The sequence below is a fragment of the Aythya marila genome (genome assembly GCF_965140915.1).
Source record: "Aythya marila genome assembly, chromosome: 13".
Taxonomy (NCBI): Eukaryota; Metazoa; Chordata; class Aves; order Anseriformes; family Anatidae; genus Aythya; species Aythya marila.
The window spans coordinates 7,541,053-7,564,742 of NC_139054.1; the positions used below are offsets into that span (position 1 = coordinate 7,541,053).

General features: G+C 42.3%; 1 protein-coding gene across 16 annotated transcripts in view; it reads right to left on the minus strand.

The window, feature by feature from the left end:
• Positions 1-23,266, minus strand: part of LOC309883251 (integrator complex subunit 6-like) — a 39,357-nt gene extending 16,091 nt beyond the window's left edge. For 5 of the 16 annotated variants that reach the window (XM_082771163.1, XM_082771164.1, XM_082771162.1 and 2 more), the window contains exons 1-8: positions 22,946-23,266; positions 22,742-22,819; positions 6,321-6,470; positions 5,531-5,620; positions 5,033-5,216; positions 4,073-4,201; positions 2,038-2,201; positions 808-960 (exon numbers count right to left, since the gene is read on the minus strand). In XM_082771163.1, coding sequence (XP_082627289.1) covers positions 808-960; positions 2,038-2,201; positions 4,073-4,201; positions 5,033-5,216; positions 5,531-5,620; positions 6,321-6,470; positions 22,742-22,819; positions 22,946-23,056 — 1,059 coding nt within the window. In that variant the 5' untranslated portion in view covers positions 23,057-23,266. The remainder of the gene's footprint in view (positions 1-807; positions 961-2,037; positions 2,202-4,072; positions 4,202-5,032; positions 5,217-5,530; positions 5,621-6,320; positions 6,471-22,741; positions 22,820-22,945) is intronic. The other 11 variants (XM_082771159.1, XM_082771158.1, XM_082771169.1 and 8 more) reach the window with 4 other exon arrangements.
• Positions 23,267-23,690: the final 424 nt, after the last annotated feature.

Consider the following 23,690-nt stretch of genomic DNA (forward strand, 5'->3'; position numbering starts at 1 on the left):
CTCATCAACAAGATCAACAGTTTCCATTCAATTCCCACTAGCAGTTTCAATCAATTAGCGGAATTGTTACCTAATCAACGTCTGCAGCTATGATAGAAACCTAGCATAGTTTCCCCAAAAGCAAATGAAAGCCTACAGAGAATTTCAATTTAGCCAAGAACGGAACCTGTGGGACACATTTCTCAAGAACATGAAATGGACCTAGAAACAGAATTAAATGAGATTACAAAGCCTGGAGAGGGATCACTCATTCTGACCTTGTTGCAGGAAGAACGGCCGAAAACACGACAGCCACTGGTATGGTCAGATCATGCTGCCTCTTTATTACCCAAGTAGCCTGACTTTTATAGTGAACTTAACAGGGGCGGATAGTGTCTCACACAAGATTATTGGTCAAAAGCACTCAGACAAACAACTGCATGAAAACAACCCCACCTGCAAGAAAACAACCCCCTTGTGATTAGCAGTCACATAGACCTTGTCCTTGAAGCCAGCTGCTGGCAACAATATTTTTCTAAATTCCTTAATTGGGCGATGTGGGAACACTGTCATGGGAACCTCTTATAGCCATCTTGGTAGCTTGGTTTGCTCAGCTGCAACAAGCCATGGGATCTTTGCTGTTTCAAAAATCCCTCAACAACTCCTGATAATTCTACTAGAAAGAAGGTAACTGAAACCTTGACACGTTTCTTCCCATCAACTGCAGACTCTCACACCAGACCCCAACTCTTCAAGGCTTACAAAAACTAAGGCACTACCACTTCAGGATACCCGTTTATTTGATTGTAGAAACATAAGGGCAAATACCTGCCAGCAGGTATGGGGAGACTTTCGTTCCAAGATGTACTGTGTTAAGGGCGAAGGCTCAAGCTCATACTTGTCAAAAGGAAGCTTGTCTATTACCATTGGCTCACAATCAACACAGGAGAATCTCACAACAGGGTGAGCTGTGCGTGGAGGCTAAAAGGAAATGGAGAAACACATCAATTACCTGGTATTTATGGTAAACAAATCAACACTCAGAAAACAGATTATTCATAAATATACATTTTACTATCTTGTAAGCTTAAACTTTCAATTTCCAATTTATTTCCAAAAAGAAAGTGGCAAGCTCCTACAACAGAATATAAATTAACGTAATATTTCTCTAACCTAAAAAACATACATGTGCACACAGGCACACACATTCTTCCCACCAAGAGAAAAATATGGTTAGCATTCTACTATTTATCTTGATATTTAGAAGCCTCCATGCCAGTCCATCACAGATGGGTTTAAAGAAAACTTCCAACTCTGCTTCTTAGGTTGATGTTACCAGAATTAAAGATGTGAAACTGCTCACTTCACAAAGAATATCCTCAAGATATTCCCTGTTGAGTTTCAGTATTTTTTCCTCTTGAATCATGTGTGGGAGGGGAGGGAACTGTATCTTGAGCTCTTGCAAAGTTTAGAAAGAGAACATGCCTAACAAGAGAGATACCTAGAAAGCCTAGCAAGATAAGCCAAATGCATGATTGTTTCATTAAGAAAGGATGAATGAAGTTAATGATCTTTTTATCTCATTTTCTGAATGGGTAACTCTTCTATTTCGGTTTTAATTCCTTCTGCTGTGAAAGAAGTGAAAGAAGAGTCCACATCTGAAGTATTAAGAAAAAATATGGTTGATCTATCCTCCTTATCAAAAACAAATACTCCGTGTTCCATCCAAAATGGATTTTATATCACAAATTTTTGTCAGAAGCTTTATATGAAGTAATTCGGAGTTTAATTTTATAATCTTTTGAAGATTTTTTTAAACCAAACTAATCAACCATACACGTGGAAGTACTGCTTCCAGATTAAAAAAAAAAGTAAAATAAAAATCACAGCATACAGTATCTACATTAGATTATACTACTCTGTGTTAAAAAGTTTTAACTATTCTTTTCAAGCAAAGACAGATTGCATTAGCAAACACAGCAAGTCAAAAATTACTTAATAATTAATTTTCAGCCTGTTTAATTAGCTGTAGAATCCTTTTTTCAGTTCTTGACTTACCAGTGTTGGTGAATTCTGATCAGGCCAAAAAGATTCTGGGATTGGCCAATGCCCAACAGGAACACCAGTTTTAGGGTTAGGCCGTACATAAATGAGTTTATGACAACTATGCCACGGTTGAGAAGCAAATGAATTGATGGGTCTGGATGAATCAACAAGTCCATCTAAAATTTAAACAAAGCAAAATAAAAATAAAATAAAAAGCTACATGGCATGCATTTGTCTCCCAGCAAATTTTTCTATTAGCAACCAATAAGATGTTTCACTACAACTGTTTCAAAGACACAGGATCTTCACATCAGTGGCTGAAAAAACTACGTATCAAAGCGTAGAACAGCATCATCTGAGAAAAACCATAAACATTTGCCCACATCCACCCTTCTGCTCCTGTGGCAAAGACATTAGCTAATTAGTGCAGCAGGGTACTTTCATATTACGGAAAATGTTCTTTGGGTCTGCATATTCACCCAAGTTCAGTACTTTGACGTACATCTGATACACAACAGCAAGTCTGTCATTTTCAGTTCTGCTGCACCTGTAAAAACTGATAATTTGCATTTACAGTCTTTCTATATGGGATGCAAAGCTCACTGACTGATGTTGCCACTCATGGAAACTGAAAGTGAAGAAAAGTTTCATGGGGAAGTCAGATGCATCTGGCAGGAGCAGCTTTTGTCACATTTTTAATTAGTAAGAAGTCACAAATCACTTAAACCCCACCGTCTACTGGGAAGAGCAGTGTTCTGTCAGTCCATTGTAACATACCAGCACAGACTTCTTCCACACTGAGCACAAAGAAGTCTGTAGCAGTACAGAATCTCAGAATTATTTTTCAAAGACTGCTCTTCAAGGCAAGTGACACAGAAGAGATCACGTATTTCAAGAATCTTTTTCATCTGAAGAACATTTTACTCTAGTGAATTGCCCTGCTTTAAACAGCTGGCCAATAATAATGTGCATAACACCTTTCAGACCTTTCAGTTACATACCTGTTTTATTTCTCTGCATTGTATGTGTACTCTGTATTGTACAGTGATTTTTAAAACTTTGGTGAACAGCATCACATTTCTCTTTAGTTGAGGATTTCCACAATTTATGTAAAGACGGAAGCTCTCAATCTTTTTGTGCGTATGTATTCACATTACCATTTAAAATGTGACAAAAGAAAAAAAAAATTTCACCAGCTGTTTTGCCACATAGGAGAACATTTGTGCCAACAGAGACCCAAGAATCTGCTGAAGTGCTATCCTGCGAGGCCTTACAGGAAAGCCTTAAGCATACTTACAAGAGAATGGCATTATTAAGCAAAAAGAGAAAAAAAAATATATAAAGCAAGAAAAAGGTGATTAAAAAAAGAAAGGACAGTAGGGGTAAAACTGGCTGTGCTACGATGCTCAGGAGACCCTAAAAGCTATTAAGCTCCTGACATTCCAGAAACATCCTAATTTCCTAGGTATAAACTAGTCAGCTCTCTCCTTCCTTTCAGCCATGAAGTTCTGCAAATCCTTTGTCCACATTAAGAATGCATTCTTCTATTCTGCTATGTACTTTACTTGCAGCTATCAAAATAATTCCTTGTTCTCTGCACTGAGTTTTTCACTTGCAGCTACAAACACTCAATTGAAGTTTACTGTGTGTGTGATCAATTAACAGAATGAAAATGTCCAGCGAATTCAGCGCTGAAATTACTTCAGAAATGATTAAGGACTCAAATACACTAGTCCCAAACTTAGTTCATTTCAAACAAAGTTTTGACAGCAGTAATTCAAACTTTACCACTTCCTACAAATATTCACTTTCCTCTGTTACTTCCATTGTGATCTGGGGTAATCAAAGAGAAATCAGAACTCTATCGCTGAAGCACATAAGCTCTATACCTTATTCACTTTTTTAGATTAGGCATCTGATAAATCCTGTGTACTACAGTGAAAAGCTAAAAGGAAGGAAACTGAAGACACCAAAGGGCATTTGCATGCACATACAACATTCTAAAAAAATAAATTAATTAATTAACAGGAACAAATGATTACTGTACCTTCTCCAATAGGAGCTGGATCTGGTCCTGATTTTTCAAAGTTTATAACAACTCCACTTTGGACTTTCTGAACTAGAGATTCTAAACATTGATTCAACATTCTTTGTGTCCGAACACAGTAGGAACGACCTATACAAGAGATCATTAAGATTACTCAGAGCTTGCTTTCATATTTTCCCTCTGTAATTTAAGGAAGACATTTTGTTTTGTAAGCCATACTGCCAAGACTTTCAGCTTTATCTAAAATAATAGCAACAAGATTAGTAGTAGTTGATGTTAAATGCTTTCAAACACAATGAAATCAAGGAAGAAAGAAAACCAACCTGCTTATATTTTACTATTTGCTTAAAAAATAAAAAAGCCATGACAGCTACATCAGGCTGGACCAAGGCCAAGTTTATAAAGGTACTGAACAACCTCCAATTTCACCAAGTCTGCATGCCCTATCTGCTTTTGTCTACCCAAACTTAATCAACTCCAATACAACCCCAAACTTCTTCTCCCATGCAACACTTTCAAGCACCAATTTAACAAAAATTCTGATGAAGATCTTGAGGAACAGACACCAAAATTAATTATTTTAAGATTAAATTTAGCTTAATAGCCTTTTAGCAGAATTAAAATCTCTGTAATACATCTCCACCTCAACTCAACATTTAAATAACAAATCTCATGAGTGAGCAAAAAACTTCTGGAAGGACAATCCAAGAAATTTTCAAATCCTTCCTACTACTGCTTGAGAAAATTCTCTTAGAGCCATAAGATCTAACATATGAATATGGTTTTATTTTAAAGTTCTCCTGTGCTACAGGAAACCAAGCTCAAGAAGCACCACACAGATTCAGACGGACACTGAGTAATTCATATGAAGAAAAGCTAGAGGTAAAGATTAATCAAAGAGAAATAAATGTTTTAAGGCAAACAGCAAACATAAGCCAAAGCAAAGTAATATCCAGTTACCTCCTGTAACTTCACACATCTGTGTGATAGCAGATTCATCAGTAGGCACACTCCCAAGCTGCTCTGGCTCAGCAGATGCAGCTCCGGGCAAACGCAGCACTAGAGCAAACAGTCTTTGATCCCAACGAAATGGTTCTTTGGTTAGTTCACTTCCAGGCAAAGGAGAATTCAAAGGAAGATGAAGCTGTTAAAGAAAGATTTAGGAGTATTTTCAAGTATTTGACAAGCCATCTAAAAACAGAGTATCAAAATTTAACCATTACTCTGAAAGGGATCCCATTTCTCTTCTATCCACTAGTTTATCTGGCACTATAGTTTGGAAATCCACACGGAGTATGAATTTAGGGGTTGGGCAACAACACCATAGCTAGCTGCTTTTCTCCGTAGAATAGGCTGATGGAACAGAGGTACTCTTTGCAGAATAAAAACATTAGCATTCATCTCAGCATAGTGCCATCTTGCAAGATCATAATTTATAAGAATTTAATACAAGTTTACCTCCTCTTGAACTCCAGCTGTATTTGTCAGTTTGTTTCCATCTGTGATGGTAATCAAAATAGATGGCTCCAAAAAGAATGGATTCCTTCCCTAGAGAAAAAAGCAGAGGAATGCTAGGAGTAACCTTAACACTCAGTTGTAGATTACTGTCACTATAAAGTAAGCAATAAGATGAGCAATTTTTCGGAACAACCCTGAAGTTTTCTTTCAACAGTTGTGGAACCACACAGAACTATGTAAGAAGAGCTACTCTGCACGTGCACACACAGGCATTCTGAACACATTTTTGGAATTACTAGTCTTCTTCCTACAGGAAGGGCTACAAATCCTTCTATTCCACAAAAGGAATAAATAAGTTAACACATAGCAACTCAGTGAACTCAGTAATTTATGGTGTCAGTGTGGCAAAAACAGAGTAATTTGAACTGTAACTTCCAAATGTGAGAAAAGGGAAAGGCAGGACAAACTACAGACAGAATAAAACTGAAAAGCAGATGTGCTGCCATCCAGTGTACACGCTCCAACGCAGCAACTGTACATCTATACTCTGGGTTATTTACATTACTGTTTTGTTGTTCAACGAGAAAAAAAGTGCTATTGTATTTCCTGGTATGCTCAGAAAATGTAAAAAGAAAAACAATTTACTTTCAAGATTTAACACACAAGCTATCCAAAAGAACAATTACAAAACAGAAAAAGCAAAAAGATATACTTGAACCACCCAAATCTCTCCCTACTGTAATTGAGAAGCATACACAAATAAAAAGGAAGACTAGAAAGAGATTGTTACCTGTCCATAGTTGTCTATTCCAGACACTAATCTATTGAGATTTAACAAGTCAAATGAAGATCTGAGTGCCTGACCAAGGGTTGTTAGTCCTGATGCCTGCAGATTTTTCAGTTCGTTCATAAACGTTGCATGGTTTTCTTTCCACCCAGCCTGTTACATAAAACAAAAAAGCTTTTCAGTTTTGCAACAACTAGAATCAACTGTGAGTTGTCATTAACCTCCCTTCCCACCAAAAAAAAAGGGACATCCCTCATTATTCAATCTACTGCATCACTTACATGTTGCACACACCTAATCCATGTCTGCAGAACTTGATGTGAAATATACCGTATATATACAATGGGAGACTGATGAAATACGCACATTAAAGTGCTTGAAGAGCACAAAAAAGCAATGATAAAAGATAAAAGCAGCAGTGTCTTTGCTTCTTCTGTCTTATGCCCACCTCCCTTCCATCCTTTCCTCCACAAATCAAGACTAGAAGAAAGGACGCATATGCAGTGTGCATATGCATATACAGGAGTTACAAATCTAACAGTAACAGTTTAAAAACAAAAAAAAAAAAAAAAGAAAGAAAAGCAGCAGCAATAACAACTGTCACCTTTGCTCCTCAGTGACATATTCTCCCTCCCACAAATTCTCCAAGTATATAAGCATATGAGTTTAGTTCATATGCTTATTTTTAATATACTATCTGACTCTTGCTTAACTTTACTGTTTTTCTTGTTTTTCTTCCCCATGGGTTCATTTCACGCCATTTGATGTACTGAGGTTACCGTAAGTTACCTTTTACCATTTTTACCATTCAAGTTACCATCAGGAGAATTAACAGAAACGGGTTTGGGTCAGGTTTGCTTTCCTGAACCAAGTCAAGAGTCCTATCAGTGCAGGAGTGCAGGGGGAGAAGAAAAACGCTGCACTGGGCAAAGGAAGAACGGGACTGGCTTAGCTTCATCACCAAACTGCACTCGAAGTTCAAAGGCACTGGGTTCCATCAGACAGGTCAGTGTCAGTAAAACACCATCCGTTCCCTCACCACTGTGGCTCAACAAAACATGGCATCTCATCAGCTGGGCCTCTGCAACTGCCCGCACATGCTCTTAGCCCAAAGCAAGCAACAATCCTTCGATACGTTTGGTCTGGTACAAAACAGCTACGAAACGAGTCACGTTTCTTGGGAACAGCCAGGTTGCAGCTCAAAAGGTGTTTTTCCACCAGACTGCTATTTGAGTTACCTTATAGCAAAGACTCATCAGGGAGTAAAACATTTACCACGGAAACACTATGCCTAGCCCACAACTTTAGATGGGACCTCTAATGAATTTAAGAGTTTATTTTTTAAATAAATAGTAACAGGCTTCACCGATATTTCAGGATTCTGCTATTTTCCCATTCTGAAAACATTTGCTTGGCTTCCAACTCCCACCACGTTTGATCCAGCTGCGGTCAGCTAACTGCCTGCAGAGCAACCAAGCAAGCTGGATGTACCAGGAGGAGCTCATCACCAGTGGCTTATCTTCGAAGGAAACTACTTTTTGTTGTACAACCTCTCAGAGCTTCTTCAAAGATAAACCAGAGGAGACCTGTGCCTTTCGAATAAACGGGATAATACCAAAGAATTTTTAATTAAGTGAAGAATGACAGCAAACGCGACACTTCCCAATTTCATACACAGATTTAAAATGAAGACAGGTGTTTTTTTCCATTTTGTTTTGTTTTTCAATTTTTAGGCTTACTTCTGTATAATGTGTCTCCCAAAAAGACTCTGGTCAGTGTGGGTAATTACACATGTTTCAGAGACAGAAACTAGAGCCCAAGAAACTGTTTTCTCTTCTCCATACATGCAGTAGAATCATTCTTAGGGCAAAATAGTCAAGTATGTAACACAGAGCATATGGATAATGAGTTCAACAAAGCACTCTAAAGTGATTAAATAATAATCCTTCCTAAATTCAAAATACTACCACTAATGCTGCTTAGAAAAAAAAAAAAATCTTTTATAAAACACTACTTCCACTTGCCAGCAGAAATGCTAAGCAGCAATTTGAAAACAAACAAATAAAATCCACCGCACACAAATGCTAAGACCACCAAACTCAAACATACCCAAAACATGTATCCTCTACAGGTCAGTAATTTTTAAGTCAAAACTAAGTATCAGTTATTTTAGTTGTTTACAAACCAATTCTAGCATGGAGTAATTTCACATTATCTTCAACATTACACTCCCACTTAGCTTTACGCCCTGAGTTCTTTAATAGCAATTTGAGCAGCCTTTATCTTGCTACCATGTTACTACATTATCTTTTGGTAGTTTAGATGAACAAAGTAATTTTACCCTCTATGTAAACACCAAAAAACTTTCAAAGGCGGTTACAGGGGGAGTAAGACAACAAACCACTTCAAGTCCTATGAGCTGAAATCTCACCCTATTTGCTTATGTCAAAAGAAGAGGCAAAGATGTGGTGTCACCGAGCCTTCTGTGCTGCCAAGAGCAAGTTGTGGGTACCACCTCCGAGGCCCTAAGACCTGGAAGCTACGGCACCAGCAGCAGCACGCTGCCTCCAGCTCCCAGCTTTGGCCTTTGCAAGCCATCATACCAAGAACTAACATACCTGAGAAGCAGCTCTTTTTGTTGTGGCTTAGTTTTCAGACAAATCTATGCCCTGCTCTGTCTCACCGTACCACTCCAGCAGTGCTTCAGCAGCTTCAAAAAGCAGGTAACGTCAACCAGCCTGTTTTGTCAGTAGGTAGCCCCACACTATCTAGGATTCAGGCAAACACCAAGGTGAAAAACCTAGCAAAGAGGAGGTTTTATTAACCAGGACTAACAACATCAGAAGGAATAGAGCTGAGCTGCGAAAAAGAATCTCATTCATAAACAGCGACTTAAAGAGACCTTCAAAACACAGAAGAAATGACAGAAGAGTATTTCAATTGCAAGGGACAGGAAATAACATCTTATAAAATGCTTTAGTAAAGCAAAGCAAACTGCCTCCAAAGAATGGCCGCCTCCAACCACCTGACATTAGACCCCAAGAAGCCCAGGTCCAAAGCTCCCTCTCCTGATTTCTCCAGCTCCATGAAACCCGGGGAGCTGCTGCTTGGGAGCCTTCAGGCCTTCCTCCGCACTGCTTTCATAGGAGGTGCCGCACCACAGGGCTGCAGAGTTTATCATTCGTTCACGGGACTGCTTTCAGATCTCATTCAAAAATTGTAACATTACCAAAAATAATATTCCAAGTTAGCAGAAAATTTGCAATCTAGCATGCCAATCACAACAGCCTGTGTTATAGTAACTCCTCAGTATTTATTTCAACATACAGATATTTGTAGTTCTGCTCATGTTTCCCCAATAAGAAACTGATTTTAGATACTACAACATGTTTTAACTAAGTTTTGCAGTAATTCAAAGTATTGATTGCATCCATCTCAGGAAAAGAGAGGCTAGTTCAGCATACCAAATCTGAGGCATGCTAGGCCGTCAGTGACATCCATTTGGAAAAAGTAAGGTAAGAAACTGGTGCAATCTGAAACCACTCCTGCTACAGCATTTCCAAGTACCATGTAAAGAAGGTGAAAGCAGCTGAATATTTTGCCTCCCAAGTCACTGAAATTATTAAGTTTCAAGTTACCTTTCTGTTAACTCGGTAACTTTGTGATCACCACTCAAATTTGTTCGTGTCTGTGTCAGAACCAAGTATTTCTGTCCTAGGGAAAATAATTATTCTTTTTGACTTCCTATAATGTCAGAGGTTGCTTCTCCGATTTCCCCTCTGTAATCTCCTGAAGGCAGCCCCAGCACTGCTTTGTATGCTCTGCACTAAGGAAGACCCTCTCCTATATAATCTAAAGCTTTCCTGCCCCAGCTTCCCCTTGGAACGGGATTTCTCGCGAACACAATATTCATTTTTCACAACAGCAACACTGAGAGCTGGCCAAGCCAGTTTGGCTATGACAGAACTTGCCAAAGGGGGAGAGGAGAAGAGGTTCTGGTCCCATTCGTCTCCCTTCTGCACAAGGGGCAGGGTAACACTGCCCGGAGGTAGAGAAAACAGCCAGTGCCTACACTACACCCCCTTTTTTTGGTTGGTGTTCAAAGCTTTACCAGCTAGAAATAGCTCACAGTGGAAGAGAGGTGCTTTGAAACATCCCATACCATTTTAACTTTTAAAATTCCTAAAATCAGCCACTGTTACACAACCTCATCACCTACCCATTTCATTCTCTCAAACGTTTCTTGGCACTGAGCAAACGGGTCAGGAGAAGCAGGAGCCCCAGCTCACAGCCAGCAGACTCCCCTCCCACCAGGCAGGAATGCCACTGGAGGCAGCAGAGCTCCCCGGGTCTGTCTGCAACTCCTCTCCAGTTTCAGGACCTGCGTGCTCCAGTTACTTCTGTGCAACCCAGCAGTCCTGTCACTGCTCAGTACCCAACAGCCCTCAGCGAAGAGGCTCGGAAGATCAATTCTTTTTCATTCTTGGCACAGACAGCATGCCAACGCCTGTCTCAGAGCAGAACACCTCCGCACCAAATGCCCGCAGCACGCAGGACTGAACTCAGCTGATTGCCGCGTGGCACCTCAGGTGAGGGTCTGAAACACCAGCAGCTGTTTCCCCGCTCCTTCTCAGCAACAACCTAAGATCACAGGGCAAGGAGGGGCATAAAGACACATATGTTTTGGTTATCGAGCCAAGGCAGCTCATCTTTAGGTTTTCACAAAAAATCTGGTTTTGCAAAGCAGAACATGGAACAGAGTTCCAGGGTAAAGATCAGACGTGACCCTACTGCAGACACAGGAGAGACAAGCTCTGGCCACCCAGGTCACTGTTTGCTGCAAGCCCAGCCTAGAAAAAACATCTTTTCACAACTTCTCATTGGAGGAGTATCTTAACTGATGGCAAATTCACAACTTTAACTCTCCTTCCGTAAGCCCAAACAGCATTCAATTACAGTAAGTGTACAGAAACGTCACTTGGTCCTTCTTGTGTTAGAGCTACTGAGAAGCAGCTTAGTTTTAACGCCACTGTTGTGTACAGTAAGCAAGTTTTTTCTTCCTGTCAAGTTATTTCTGGTTTTGTAAGGCACTCAGACTGAAACTTAGTGGTCAGGTGCTTCTTTAAATACAGAGCAGACTTTTGACAGGCACCAGTAGTCAACAGAATAAATCTATATAACATATATCTATATAACATATAGATATATATATATATAAAATGTACCTTAGATGTCTCCAAGAGAACAGAGAAGTATGAACTGTATTAATACATCTTTATGAAAACAAGTTACTCCCGTAGAGGATTCATTTAATCCCACACAGTTGACACATTGTGACTTTTTTTTTTTTTTTTTTTAAATCAATGCTGTCCTTTGTCCTCTACCTCCATCCATTTCCAGGCACTACAATTGTTCACTATTTACTTTGATATCACACACACTTTGATATCCTTCCTCCCCTCCCCAGGTTTTTGTTTTGGTTTGTTTTCTCCCTTCACAATTCGAAACAGTTTAAATGTCAGAAAAAACATGTTACTCACTGGCCGCATTTGGGCCAGCAGGCAATGCAGCACAAACAGGTGGTTTGCAGACCAACGGAGTTGTCTCTAATGAGATGACATCCACTTTCCTGCATTTCAGGGTTTTACTTCTGTATATACATACTTCAGCTATCCTATAGCGTTGTCCCGTAGACCTGTCATCACTCAATAACTGGAGCATATCTTCCAGTTTTGTTTCATCCCAAAGCAATCCCATTCTTACACTCCAAGGCAGGTCTTCCATGAGAAGCAGAAGATCCCCTTCAATGACACTTTTCAAATCTGAGCTCTCCTGTAGGTGCACCCACTGAAGACCAACTCATTTACAAAGACAGACTGCACCAGCTTGTTTTCTAAAATATATGATATTAGTGAATGCAAACAAGATCTAAACTGAACTTTAGTGCAGTATTGTCAGGCAGTCAACTACACAGATATCATTTTCATTTTATACAGAAAAAAGTATTTATCTATGATACTTAAAAAAAACACACATACACACCCCTTAGGAAATCAGCTCAAACTACGTATTGTTCACTGCCCTTTACAGGTGAATTCAATATTGAAGATATAGAAACGCTCTCTCATCAAGAAAAAAATCAAGATGATTATATAAAAATGACTCATTAATCTTTAAGCATGATATCCATGAAAAATACTAGCAGGCTCTTAAGGTCCATTAACAAAGCAAGAGCACTGCAGCCTTCTGTTAATGCAGGAATTTGAAGCAAAGCAGCATCTTCTCCTGTAAGAAGTGTCAGAGATGCTGTATGATCACTTAAAGCTGTACGCTATGCTTAGAATCAAGTGATAATAATAATCAATGCTAAGGGGAAAAAAAGCCTACATTACCTTTCTATTCATTACCTGCTGCTCCTGCTTTAACCCATCTCTGGATTTGAGCTTTTTGGTCAACAATATTTCATGTATTTTTGACAGGAACACTTGCTACACTTTTTGCTGCACAAGGATGAAAAGACTACACACGAAGAAAGGGAAGCATAAAAAGCAAAGGGATCATGGTGCCACCCCATTTCTACAAGCATTCTTACCTAAATGAAAAAACACTATCCTGACATTAAAGAGGCATTTTTTCTGAGAAATGCTCAACAAGCTCGGATATTTCAGTACAGCACTGAACCAGAGCAAGATACCTTCCATGCAACAGCTTAATGAAAATGGAACAGATTTAATCATACAATCTGCAGCTCTCATATAGTAAGCAAAACAAGATGCTGTTCAGTAGCATAGCAGTCATTTTAAAAAAGCCATTATAGGTGTATTTAAAAAACACTACTGGGTGGAACAGCTGAAACATGGCTGTTTCCATCAAGAATTCCCACTGACTCGTAGCGCCCACTGCTCTTCCAGACCACCAAACCTGCCTTCAATGCCAGTCACCCCTCACTCTGTCCTCCTGGCCCCTTCCTACTCCCAGCATTGCTCGAAAAGTCACAAGGAAAAAAGCTAGGAGGTTACAGAGCGTGCTATCATCGCAAGGGATTCTTCATGGCACGCTGCTGGAACTAGAAGAATTACTCATGATCCTCTAGCTTTACAGCACAGAGCTGAGATGACACAGCATGATCCATGTTCATTTTGAAAATCTCACATTCCTCCCCCTCCTTCCAAAAGCACATCGCAGAACCAGTGCAGCTCACCCAAATGTTACGTGTACTGCAAGCCCTTTCTGAATCTCAAGAAAGAACCGTATCTAAAAGAGGTCATCTAGCCAACAAATTTCCCCAATTTGCATCAGAAATATTATCTAAGGCACTGCTACAATAAAATAAAAAAGACTTCACAATTAAATACGAGGCGCCCACCCTCTCTCTTGCCCTCACGGTGCAGGCTGTGCCCCTCCATGCGCCGCCAGCCCGCAGCACGGGGCCAGGGCCCTGTGGGGCTGCTGCCAGCTGCAGGACACCAGGCCCTGTCCCCAGCCCAGGGCTGAAGGAACCGAGTCCCAGCTCAACAGATGCAGATGTTCCCACAAGCTTTTTTTTTTTTTTTTAAATTAAAAAATCCACCAGCTCTACCACGAACACGCTCCGAACACCGGTACTAATGCATTCTTCCCACTTACAAACCCAGCACAGCAACGCCAGCCCAGGCACACTGTAATCTTTGTTTGCAGCTAAGTTAGGCTCTTGACAACATCAAGATTTGTACTTTTAAACCCTATTTCACACTTTCAAGAGTTAAGAACATCCCAGAAACCAAAGCCAAATTAACAACTGTCTTCAGCTTTCAAAAGTAAAATGCAGGAGCTCTGAAGCACTGCCTTTAACATTTAACATTTCCTACGCTGCTTTCCTGGAAAGTTCTCATAGGAGCCTGAGCACAGAAACACAGTAACTGGGTAAAAAGTGAGACTGGCCTTTTAGTTAAAAAAAAATAATAATAATTTAGAAGAAAACAAGGCTCTGGCTGACTTACCTGGTATGAAGTAGCTTAAATTTCAGAGATACTTGTAAGTGCCAGATCTTACACCACAAGAAACTCTAGTCTTTGAAACGCTGCAGGTTGAGGACACAGCCCCACACAGCTTTATGGAGAACCACAGATTCTGATCTGCACAGGAACCAAGTTTCATCACAAGAATGTACTTTTTCTCTTGGCACTTCACTAAAACCTTAACCCCAGAAGAACATGCTGTTATATTATATTTAAGATGGATTACTACATAATCATTTTTCGACAACTCTAAAATTAACAAGAAGAATGCAAAGCAAAAGATATTTTAATTACTCCCTACTATACTTTTTCAATGGTGGTAAAAGCCTAAGAGTTATGTATTAACTGCTACATTGTAAGAATAAGGTTTATGAAGGAAGAAAAGCTTCCAAGACTAAATCACAGGAATGAATTTCATGAATTTATTAAATAATAATCTGCATTTAAAATTCAAAACAGCAATTGCCCTCTCCCTTTTGTGCTTTTGGTAGCCTACATCATTAAGTAAAGCCAGGAACACAGGCATTCAAAATATTGGAAGAGAAGAAGAGAATCACTGACTGGAGACATCCAGAATCTTCTCAAAGAGCCCTTACACTTGCACTGCTCCCCCCTCTGAAAGCACTCATCTTCCAGAAGACAACGAGCTGCCTTTCAAAGTCACACGGTACAGAAATGACTTTTTCCTCCACTAGATTGCAACTATCTGAAGTATGAAAATACTGTAGGGGATATATTAACTTTTGTCTTGTCCATAACAGGCTCGGAACATCACTCTTGCACCACTGCTGCAAATCACTGTTCCTTCTGGCAAGCTTTGTCAACAGACTGTGAAAGGATGAACACTGTACAAGTGTCAGCATCCTTAATTACCTTTTCCATTGCTGCACTAAGCAAGATTCAGCATTTAGAACTGTATTGGCTAGCTTTTCCTGAAGGTTAAAAATAAACTCCCATTCTGAAGACATCACGTAAGTATTTTGTGCCTATTCTTAGTTATACCACAAAGCCAGGCTGCAAGGCCCAGAACGTCCACCGTAAATATCAACAAAAATTAGAAGATGCACATGCAAAACCAGAATACAAGCAGCATGAACGGGAAGGAGGCAGCCAATGCAGATTTCACTGGGCAGAAATCGATTTCACAAAGTACCTTCCTTCTTGCAGCTCTCACTACAAGAACACAACTAGGGGGATCCAACTTAACTGTTTGATTACACATTTTAAGCTTCTATTTTTAAAATAAAAGCGACCTTTGCACTGAGGATGAGTTAAGCCTCTTACTGCAAACATATCTACTTTTGTCTAGTTTATCCTGTAGTCTTAAGGGCTTACATCTTTGAATGTGTCCAAGATCAAATAAAGAACCAAATAAAAAGATGAAAAAATAAATTGCTACTGTGTCTATGAACAACAGATGTTGGTTTCCATTCAAATTCTTTGGCATCTCCCCCACAGCGTGGGGGAACAACCTGCTTCAGACGAAAAAGCAAGGTTTTACTTTACAAACTCCAGGAGGAACAGAACTGGTTGAAATACTTTCATTAACAATTAACTTTGCAGCACAGACTCTCCCTTCCCAGAAAGGCAGGTAGCTGGAGAAAGCACATGTTCAAGTATTTAACTGATTTCCAGAACTAAGGGTGAAAGTGACAGCCAAGCAGAGTTTGGTCTATCACATCTATCAAGAAAAAGTTCATTTCTGAACTGCCCTCCCATTTAAAATCACTTTCCTTCAAAAACCATCAACTTCTTGCTTGAACTTGAAGTTTTACAACAGACCTCAATTTCAGAATGTACCAAACCGCTTCTTTCTTTTAGAAGCTTCTCTCTTTTAGAACGAATCACTCAGAATTTTCCTGTCATTAAAAAGGATATGGTACATTACCATACACAAAACTCCTCACTACAGTCTTTCTCCTTGCCATACCAGTTCCTGCACGAGCATGTTGACCCTAAGTCACACACAAAGGCAGATAGCACGAAGCAGTCACTCAGGACAAGAAGAACAGCATGTTTATACGTGCTTAATAGCATGTCTGAGCTTTACCCAATACATTAATTCTCAAGAAAGGGAACGTGCTTTTCAAAGGATGCTGTCTACTGAAACCCACTTAGTGCGACCGTAAGCTAAGAGGGGCTGCAGTACTTCATTGCATGCTTGCTACAAGGATGCCAACTGATACTAGCGTTTTTAGTAAAATAATTCCAGAATTTTGATTCCTTTCACCAAGAAAGTTTTATCTGTCTTTGGCCTTCCTTGTTCAATTCTGAGATAGAGGCTTAATTTTATTATTTTTTTTTTAAAGGCCTTTTTGCATGCATACACAGTGCACACATCCTGCATTCAAAGACTTACACGATAAAGCAGTTAAACAGAAAGGAGAAGGTAAAAACTGGTGGGGGTTTCTCAAACAGCATTGTGGATTTTGTTTTGTCCTCCAAAAGAACTGGACAATCAGGATTTGCCTGAGTGCTACTTAAGTACATGACATGTGTTTGTTTCTCTTCTTAAATCCATTGTGTCTAACAGAGTAAGTGCAATTGTTGGTTTTAAGCTACCCGTCATTTATGCTGAACGTCAGTCCAGTGAAAATAGACAAACTCCATGGCAAAAAACAAACCAAGCGCAGTAGAACCTGTATCAGAAGACTGGAGGAGAGGTCTGCTTAGTACGTCACAGGCAGTGAAAGATGTGTTGAGACACGTGAGCAGATTAAACATTGCTAGGAATGACTCAAAATTTGTATGGAGGAATTGCTGATGTGAGAGGACTGGTTGCGTATCTCCAATAAACAAGTACAGAATGTGTGCTCCTGAATTAGTTACCAATAACACTATGTAGCCTACCAAGATGTCATCCAGTCCTTCAGTACTATATTCTGTGTGTTTTTTTCTCTTTCAAGTAACTCTTGACTGGTAGATTCACCAAGTTTGTACGGTATTTACAGCATATGTGGAGAGAAAAATAGGCCTCTCCCACTTACCTCAGCCTTCTTTCCCTTTTACACCTATCCAAATAGCAACTTTCCTCTTGTTCCTGTAGCTGCCAACCTGCCCTGCACCAAACACTTCTGCCTGCACACCTCACTAGCAACTTGTACCCTTCCAGTCGTACACACCTCCTTTGCCACACAGGTCAGGCCTCTGAGTGCTCGCATGTGCAAGAAGCCAGACTTTTTAATATATAAAACTGATGATTTCTGCTATCTCATAATTCATGTAAAAGCTTATCAATTTAAGATTATGCTATGCATTGCTACATTCTTCTGGTTGTCTTCCTTGACAGAAGTTAAAACACACACAAATGCACTTCCTATCACTTCAGGCAGCCTTCCTGAAGATCTCTGCCTCAAACCCAACAGGTTTCACAGTCAGGTTTCTCCTTCTCCCTGCATCTCAGAAAATGAGATAAAGTTAGTCTCCTGGAGCCTGACCTTATGAACTTCCACTTTTGAAGCACTATTTCAGTATCCTAAATGAACAGGTTATCTACACATGCCAAGCACTCTTTGACAGACTCTTACAGCCCTGCACAAACTTCCTATTCCAGCCTCTAGCATACCCCAATCTGGCATCAAAATCTACGGTCATCAAGCTCAACCTGTTAGGAGAATTTCAGGGAGACAGGAGAGGTTCCCCAGACAGTACGTCATGAAGGCTGCTCCCACACATTGCTCCTTAGCTTTGGAGCACACGTTCAGAGTAGCAGGATCACTAACAGACACGGAAGGCGTCCCATTAATTCCTGTTTGCACCTCAGCCACCTCTCTTTCACTTTCTTTCTCCTGCCTACGTGGCACATAGTTTCAGGTTAAGGCTATCAATCTTTCTGCCTTCCCACAGTATATAGATACAGCTTCCAAAAGCATCCGTCACTTCTAGTCACAAGAGGTGGTCACCCAAAAATTTCTTAACACATATTCTCCCCATCACTTACCGGTGCATACCAAAAAAGCCTAATACCTCCCCAACATGGCTCACAGTGATCGTTCTTCCCTCAATAACGCCTTAGTGTTTTCTTCAAAGTCACAGTGGACACTAATCTAAAGCTATCACCTGCAGGCATTTCTCAAACAATGAAGTTTCAAAGAGCAGTCTCACACTATTAAGACTTTTGAGCTAGTTCTCAGACAGCTACATACATAGTTCAGGGAATCTATTTATAGTGCAGTCACAACTGAGTCCTGAATTCAGCCTAAGACACAAACAGAAAAAATGCATATAATTTCAGATTCAGCAGAATAAATGTTACTTAAGTTCTCCCAGTCCCCAGACTTGTGACCAAATCGTTTATGAAAGTCATTATAGAGTCTCACAAGAACGTTAAACAAAAGTTGTAATTCTATGACCCTGCCATAAATAATACTCCTCAAGCACTGAGGAAAGGCCGTGTCACTATCAGCAGCCAGATATCAGTCACATGGGAACAGGGCAGCCCAGTTAATCAATAACTTCACATAAGACCACCATTGTTTTTTTCCTGGACTGAAGTAGCCATTTGCAACACAAATCCACAAGCAGACCACAAACCACAAGATGGGAGGTTTAACAAAATCAAGACTGGAGAAAAAAAAAAGAGCTAAATCTTGCTTTCATTTTCAAAATCTCTTTTTAGGCAGAGATTTGGGCACAAGCTCCATCTACAGTGAAATCTAGATAGATCTTGCTGAAATCTCCCTCCCTCTTTTCTGAATTGCTGGAAGACAGCAAAAGCTTGGGTTAACTAGAGCAGGTGAGAAGACACTCCCCTCCTCCCCATGCTTTTATTCTAGCACCCCTAATACAGGAAAACCCGAAGAAACTGGCTTAAGATCTTTCCCACTTAAATCATGACACGCTAGAGAGCTAGTATCAGCTAGAGAGAAAATATCTGAGGATGCTGAAAGTTCACGCAGCTTCAAAAAAATCAACTGAGCAAATGCAAAGAAGAAAACGCTAGAGAAGACCATTCCTGATACACCAACCCTTAGCGTGTCTCTGACCTGCACGTGTGGGGAAAGCACAACTGCAAGTAATGCCCTCGCCTTGTTTTCACTCTCCTCCCCACTCATTTGGAGTCCAGCACTTTTTTGCAGAAAGGGGTAGGGCTGGCACACCCGGGAGGTACAGCGGTATCTGGTTGATGCATGGATGGGATGGAGCACCCAACACCCCATTAATACAGACATCGTACTTCCTCTCACAAATCATCTCTGCGTGATGCAGCCAACAAAAGCAATGCACCTGAGCTGGTTTCTGAGGCCTTTGCACTGAGTGGAAGTTGTTTAAGACTCCCATCTCCTCCATCTTACTGTCCCCACCTTTCTAGGACAGTACCCAGTCGCCTCTTTAGAGGGGTGCCACCCCAATCCTTCGCAGAGCCATGCTGCAAACTCAGTGACTACGTAATCCCATTTCAAAAAGTGACACAGAGCCACGAGCAGTCATGTAACAACAAGAACGACTGGGAGAAGAGCCACACGTCTCAAATCATTTCAGACACTTTTCACTGAAGACGGTTCCAAACACATCATCTTAGCCAATCTTTGTGCCACGGAAGGACCCTTTCACATAGAAAAACACCATTATTTGTGTGACGTGTTTGAGAGATGTTCTTTTCCACCAAAACCAAAATCTGCATTGTTGATTTAAAATACTTTAAGGCTACAGGTAAATGAACTCTGAAACATACAGTTCATCTCTCAGATAACCCACATAATTATTTCCCTCGGTTAGTTCCCTCCTAACCTTAAGAACTATCTGTGAGATGATGATTTACACTAATTAAATTACATAAAGAAAAAAAGAGGATAAAGCAGACATTTGACAAAAAACAGTTGCTAATACTTGTATTTGGAAAGCAGACTTGCAAAATATGTTCACTTGCCAAGCTTGCTTACTCCTTTTCTAAATCAAAAAAGCCAATAAGGTATCTAACTCCAGCAGTGCTTGCAGAGAAACTGCATTTTATTTCTTTTACAAGCACATTTTCTAAGACATAGGGAATCTGGACTACACTAGAATGTTTTCCTGGTATTAATAAGGTAATTAGGATACACTAGAGAAGGACACCATAAATACCAGTAAAAAGTCTTGAGAACACATCTTCAGCTTGGAGAAGAGTCGTGCTGTTGCTGTAAAGCTCTCTGCTTGAATAAGAGACAGGGCAACAGCCTAACCGCGCTAATTTATGTGGTGCCATGAAGTAGTTGTGTAATAGTTAAACTGAAGTTGTGATCTGTTAACTATTATGAGCATGTATTTTTTGATTCGCAGCCTGTTCCCACTGATTACTGAGTTTTGAAAAAGTATTTTCACATTCTTTAAGGTCTAATTTGAAAATCAGCAAAGTAGAAGGAGAAAGAATTTCTAAAAGAGATAGACATGGCATGTTACAAGAACCAAAACATCTGTTTCCTTGGTCATTTACTGTATTTCAAATATGATTTAATCTTAAAATGGGTATCACATAGTCCCATTTATTTCAGTCATTATCTACTAGAATTGAGAACACAGATGCTCATTAGGACCTGGCACTTAGGGACATGGTTTAGTGGGTGATATTGGTAGGAGGGTGATGGTTGGACCAGATGATCTTGCTGGCCTCTTCCAACCTTAATGATTTTGTATTTATTTAAAGCGTAAGAATTTTCTTCAGCAGATCTGGAGTACAGCATGTGATAACAACCTGTAGCATTATCACACAGATCTCCAACCAGAAGAGTCACTTTTAATAATAAATCACCAGGATCCTTTCTAGCACCGCAGTGGAAAGGTTTCTTCCTCAAACAAAAAAAAAAATGCCCTTCTTGTAAAATACTTGACACAGAACTTAAAGGAAAAACCCTTAACACAGGAAATTTATGGTTAACAGTGAGGTAACAGAGACTTGGTTTTCACATCTAGCCACAACCAGGGATAGGGAAAAAGGATGTGTTATGTCTTCAAAAAATGTAAGAAATTAAAAAAAAAAAAACACAACGCTCTCCCTGAGGCAGACCAAGGTCTTTTGACAAACTGTAAGTTTCTGTAACTGAAATATGATGGTTCCAAGTCACAGAAATATGCGTACTTCTGACACCCTCTTCTAAGGGAACAGAAGGGAAAGATGTAATAACAGGACGTAAAAATAATGTGAAGTCCTAACAGCAAATGACTCACAAAAGCCACTTATTCCTTCAGAAATCAGGCCGCACTTTGAGTTGTGTGAATATATTGCTGATGAAAAGACCCAAGATTCATGGGTCTTTATAATTAAGTTTCCCTATTACCAAAAGATGTGGACAGACATCATCAGCAAGCACAACTGCTCTTCACAACTTTTCTTCCAAGTTTTACTGGGGGATCTAGGCAGGGCCATCTCTTCTTCCCTGGGATAACCAACAGGTTTTATGTGGGCTTGTCGCACACTGGAACAGGCTCCCCAGGGAAGTAGTCACTGCACCAAGCCTGTTGGAGTTTAAGAAGCGTTTGGACTGTGGACTTAGTCACATGGTCTGATTTTTTTGGGAGACCTGTGTGGTGCCAGGAGTTGGACTCGATGATCCTTATGGGTCCCTTCCAACTCAGGATATTCTATGGCCTTCATAATATGTGCCTAAGGCCCCAACAATTCCCATAAAACTCCTATATTGTTCAGGGCAAATATACCAATCCAGTGTTCCTCGAGAGGATACTAAAGCTTGGGCAACAACCATGTGTTCTGTAGAATGCTTTGAACACTGTAAACGTCAGCTGAAGGTCCGTGTGTGCGATTTGGAGGCTGCAATTTAAGTGTGTCACCATTTTCTCCTCGTGGTGCCGTCGCCGTGACCAACGCCAGGCCCCACGTGCCTCAGCGCTGAGGAACGAGGAGAGGGCCAGGAGCCAGCGCCAGGCGGCTCGGCTGGGCAGGAGGCTGCCCACCCAGCCACAACCACGAGGGCGTAGAGCTGGTGCGGGTTGTGAAAAGCAGCAGGAAGAAATAAGGAGACGGAGAGAACGAAAAAAATAAATAAATAAATAAATAATAAATAAAAAAAAAGGCTGGAGGCCGAGGAGAGGAGACGAGAGGCGAGGATGAGGCGCGGCCCCTCGGAGCCGCCTCACGGGGGGCGGGCGGGCAACGGCCGCTGAGGGGAGGGGCGGGGCGGGGAGGGGGGGGCGGGGCGCGGCGCCATCCCGCCTCCCCGGCGCGGCCCGGCCCGGCGGGGCGGTGAATCACGCTGCCGCCCGTCTCCTCCCCCCCCCTCCTCCATCTCAGCAGCGCCCTCAGCCTCTCTCCTCCATACAAAAGCAAAATGTCCGCCATCTTCAGCGGCCGCTGCCGCCGCCGCCGCCGGGCCGGCCGGGGGCTGCGCCGCGCCGCCTCCCCGCGCAGCGGGCGGGCGGGCAAAGGAGGAGGAAGAGGAGGAGGAGAAGGGGGGGGGGGGGCACCGCGTTGTGCGGGGAGGGGGGCGCCGTTACCTTGATGCAGTAGGGCGGCTCGTCGAAGGTGACCAGCATGTACCTGTCGCCGCGGCTGGCCGGGTCCCGGGCCCGCAGCTGCGGAGAGAGCGGAGAGAGGCGGCGTGAGCGGGCCGGGGGTGGAAGGGAAAGGCGCAGGAGAGGGGGGGGGGGGGGGGGGGGGTTGGTGTCGGCGGCGGCGGCTGCCCCCAGCCCCGCACTCACCTTCATGAAGATCTCCACGGCGCCCTTGGCGATGTCCAGGTAGCTGGTGCCCAGATACGCCCGCTGGTTCATGGAGGCGGACGTGTCTATGAGGAAGAGGAGGATCGGCATGGTCCAGGCGGAGCGCCGGGCACCCTGCGGGGAGGAGGGGGGCGGCTCGCTCCCCCGGCCGGCCGGCCGCTCCGCTCCGCTGGGCTCCGCTCGGCTCCGCTGGGCTCGGCTCGGCTGCGCCCTGCCCTGCCCTGCCCGGCGCTGCGCGGCTCAGGCTGTGTCCGTGCGCGGCGGCTGCGGCTCGTTACTGAGCTGCTGCCTGTGTTCGCCCAGCCTCAACTTCTCTCCCCTCAGCTTCCACCAGCACCATGTGACCAGCGCGCACGCCATTGGCTGCCAATTATACCCGCATTTGCATATTCATGGCGGAGGGGAGCGGGGAGGCGGCGGGATGACGGGGAACGGAGGGAGGGGAGGGGGGGGGAGGCGCTGACGAGAAGCTGCCTGCGCGCGCGCGCCGCCGCACCTGTCAGCACGCCCCGCCCCGCCCCGCCGCGGGGCTCCCCGCCCCTCGCCACAGGGGCCGCCCGCCCCTCACGGCCCCCCGCGGCCCGGCCCGGCCCCGCCGCCCTGCGGCCGGGAGCTGCGGGGAAGGGGCCGGAGGGGGCCGCGCCCCGCGTTAACACGGGCAGGGCCCGGCCGCGGGGCAGGCCCCAACCGCCCCCCCCCGCCCCCCCTCAGCCGTGAGGGGATG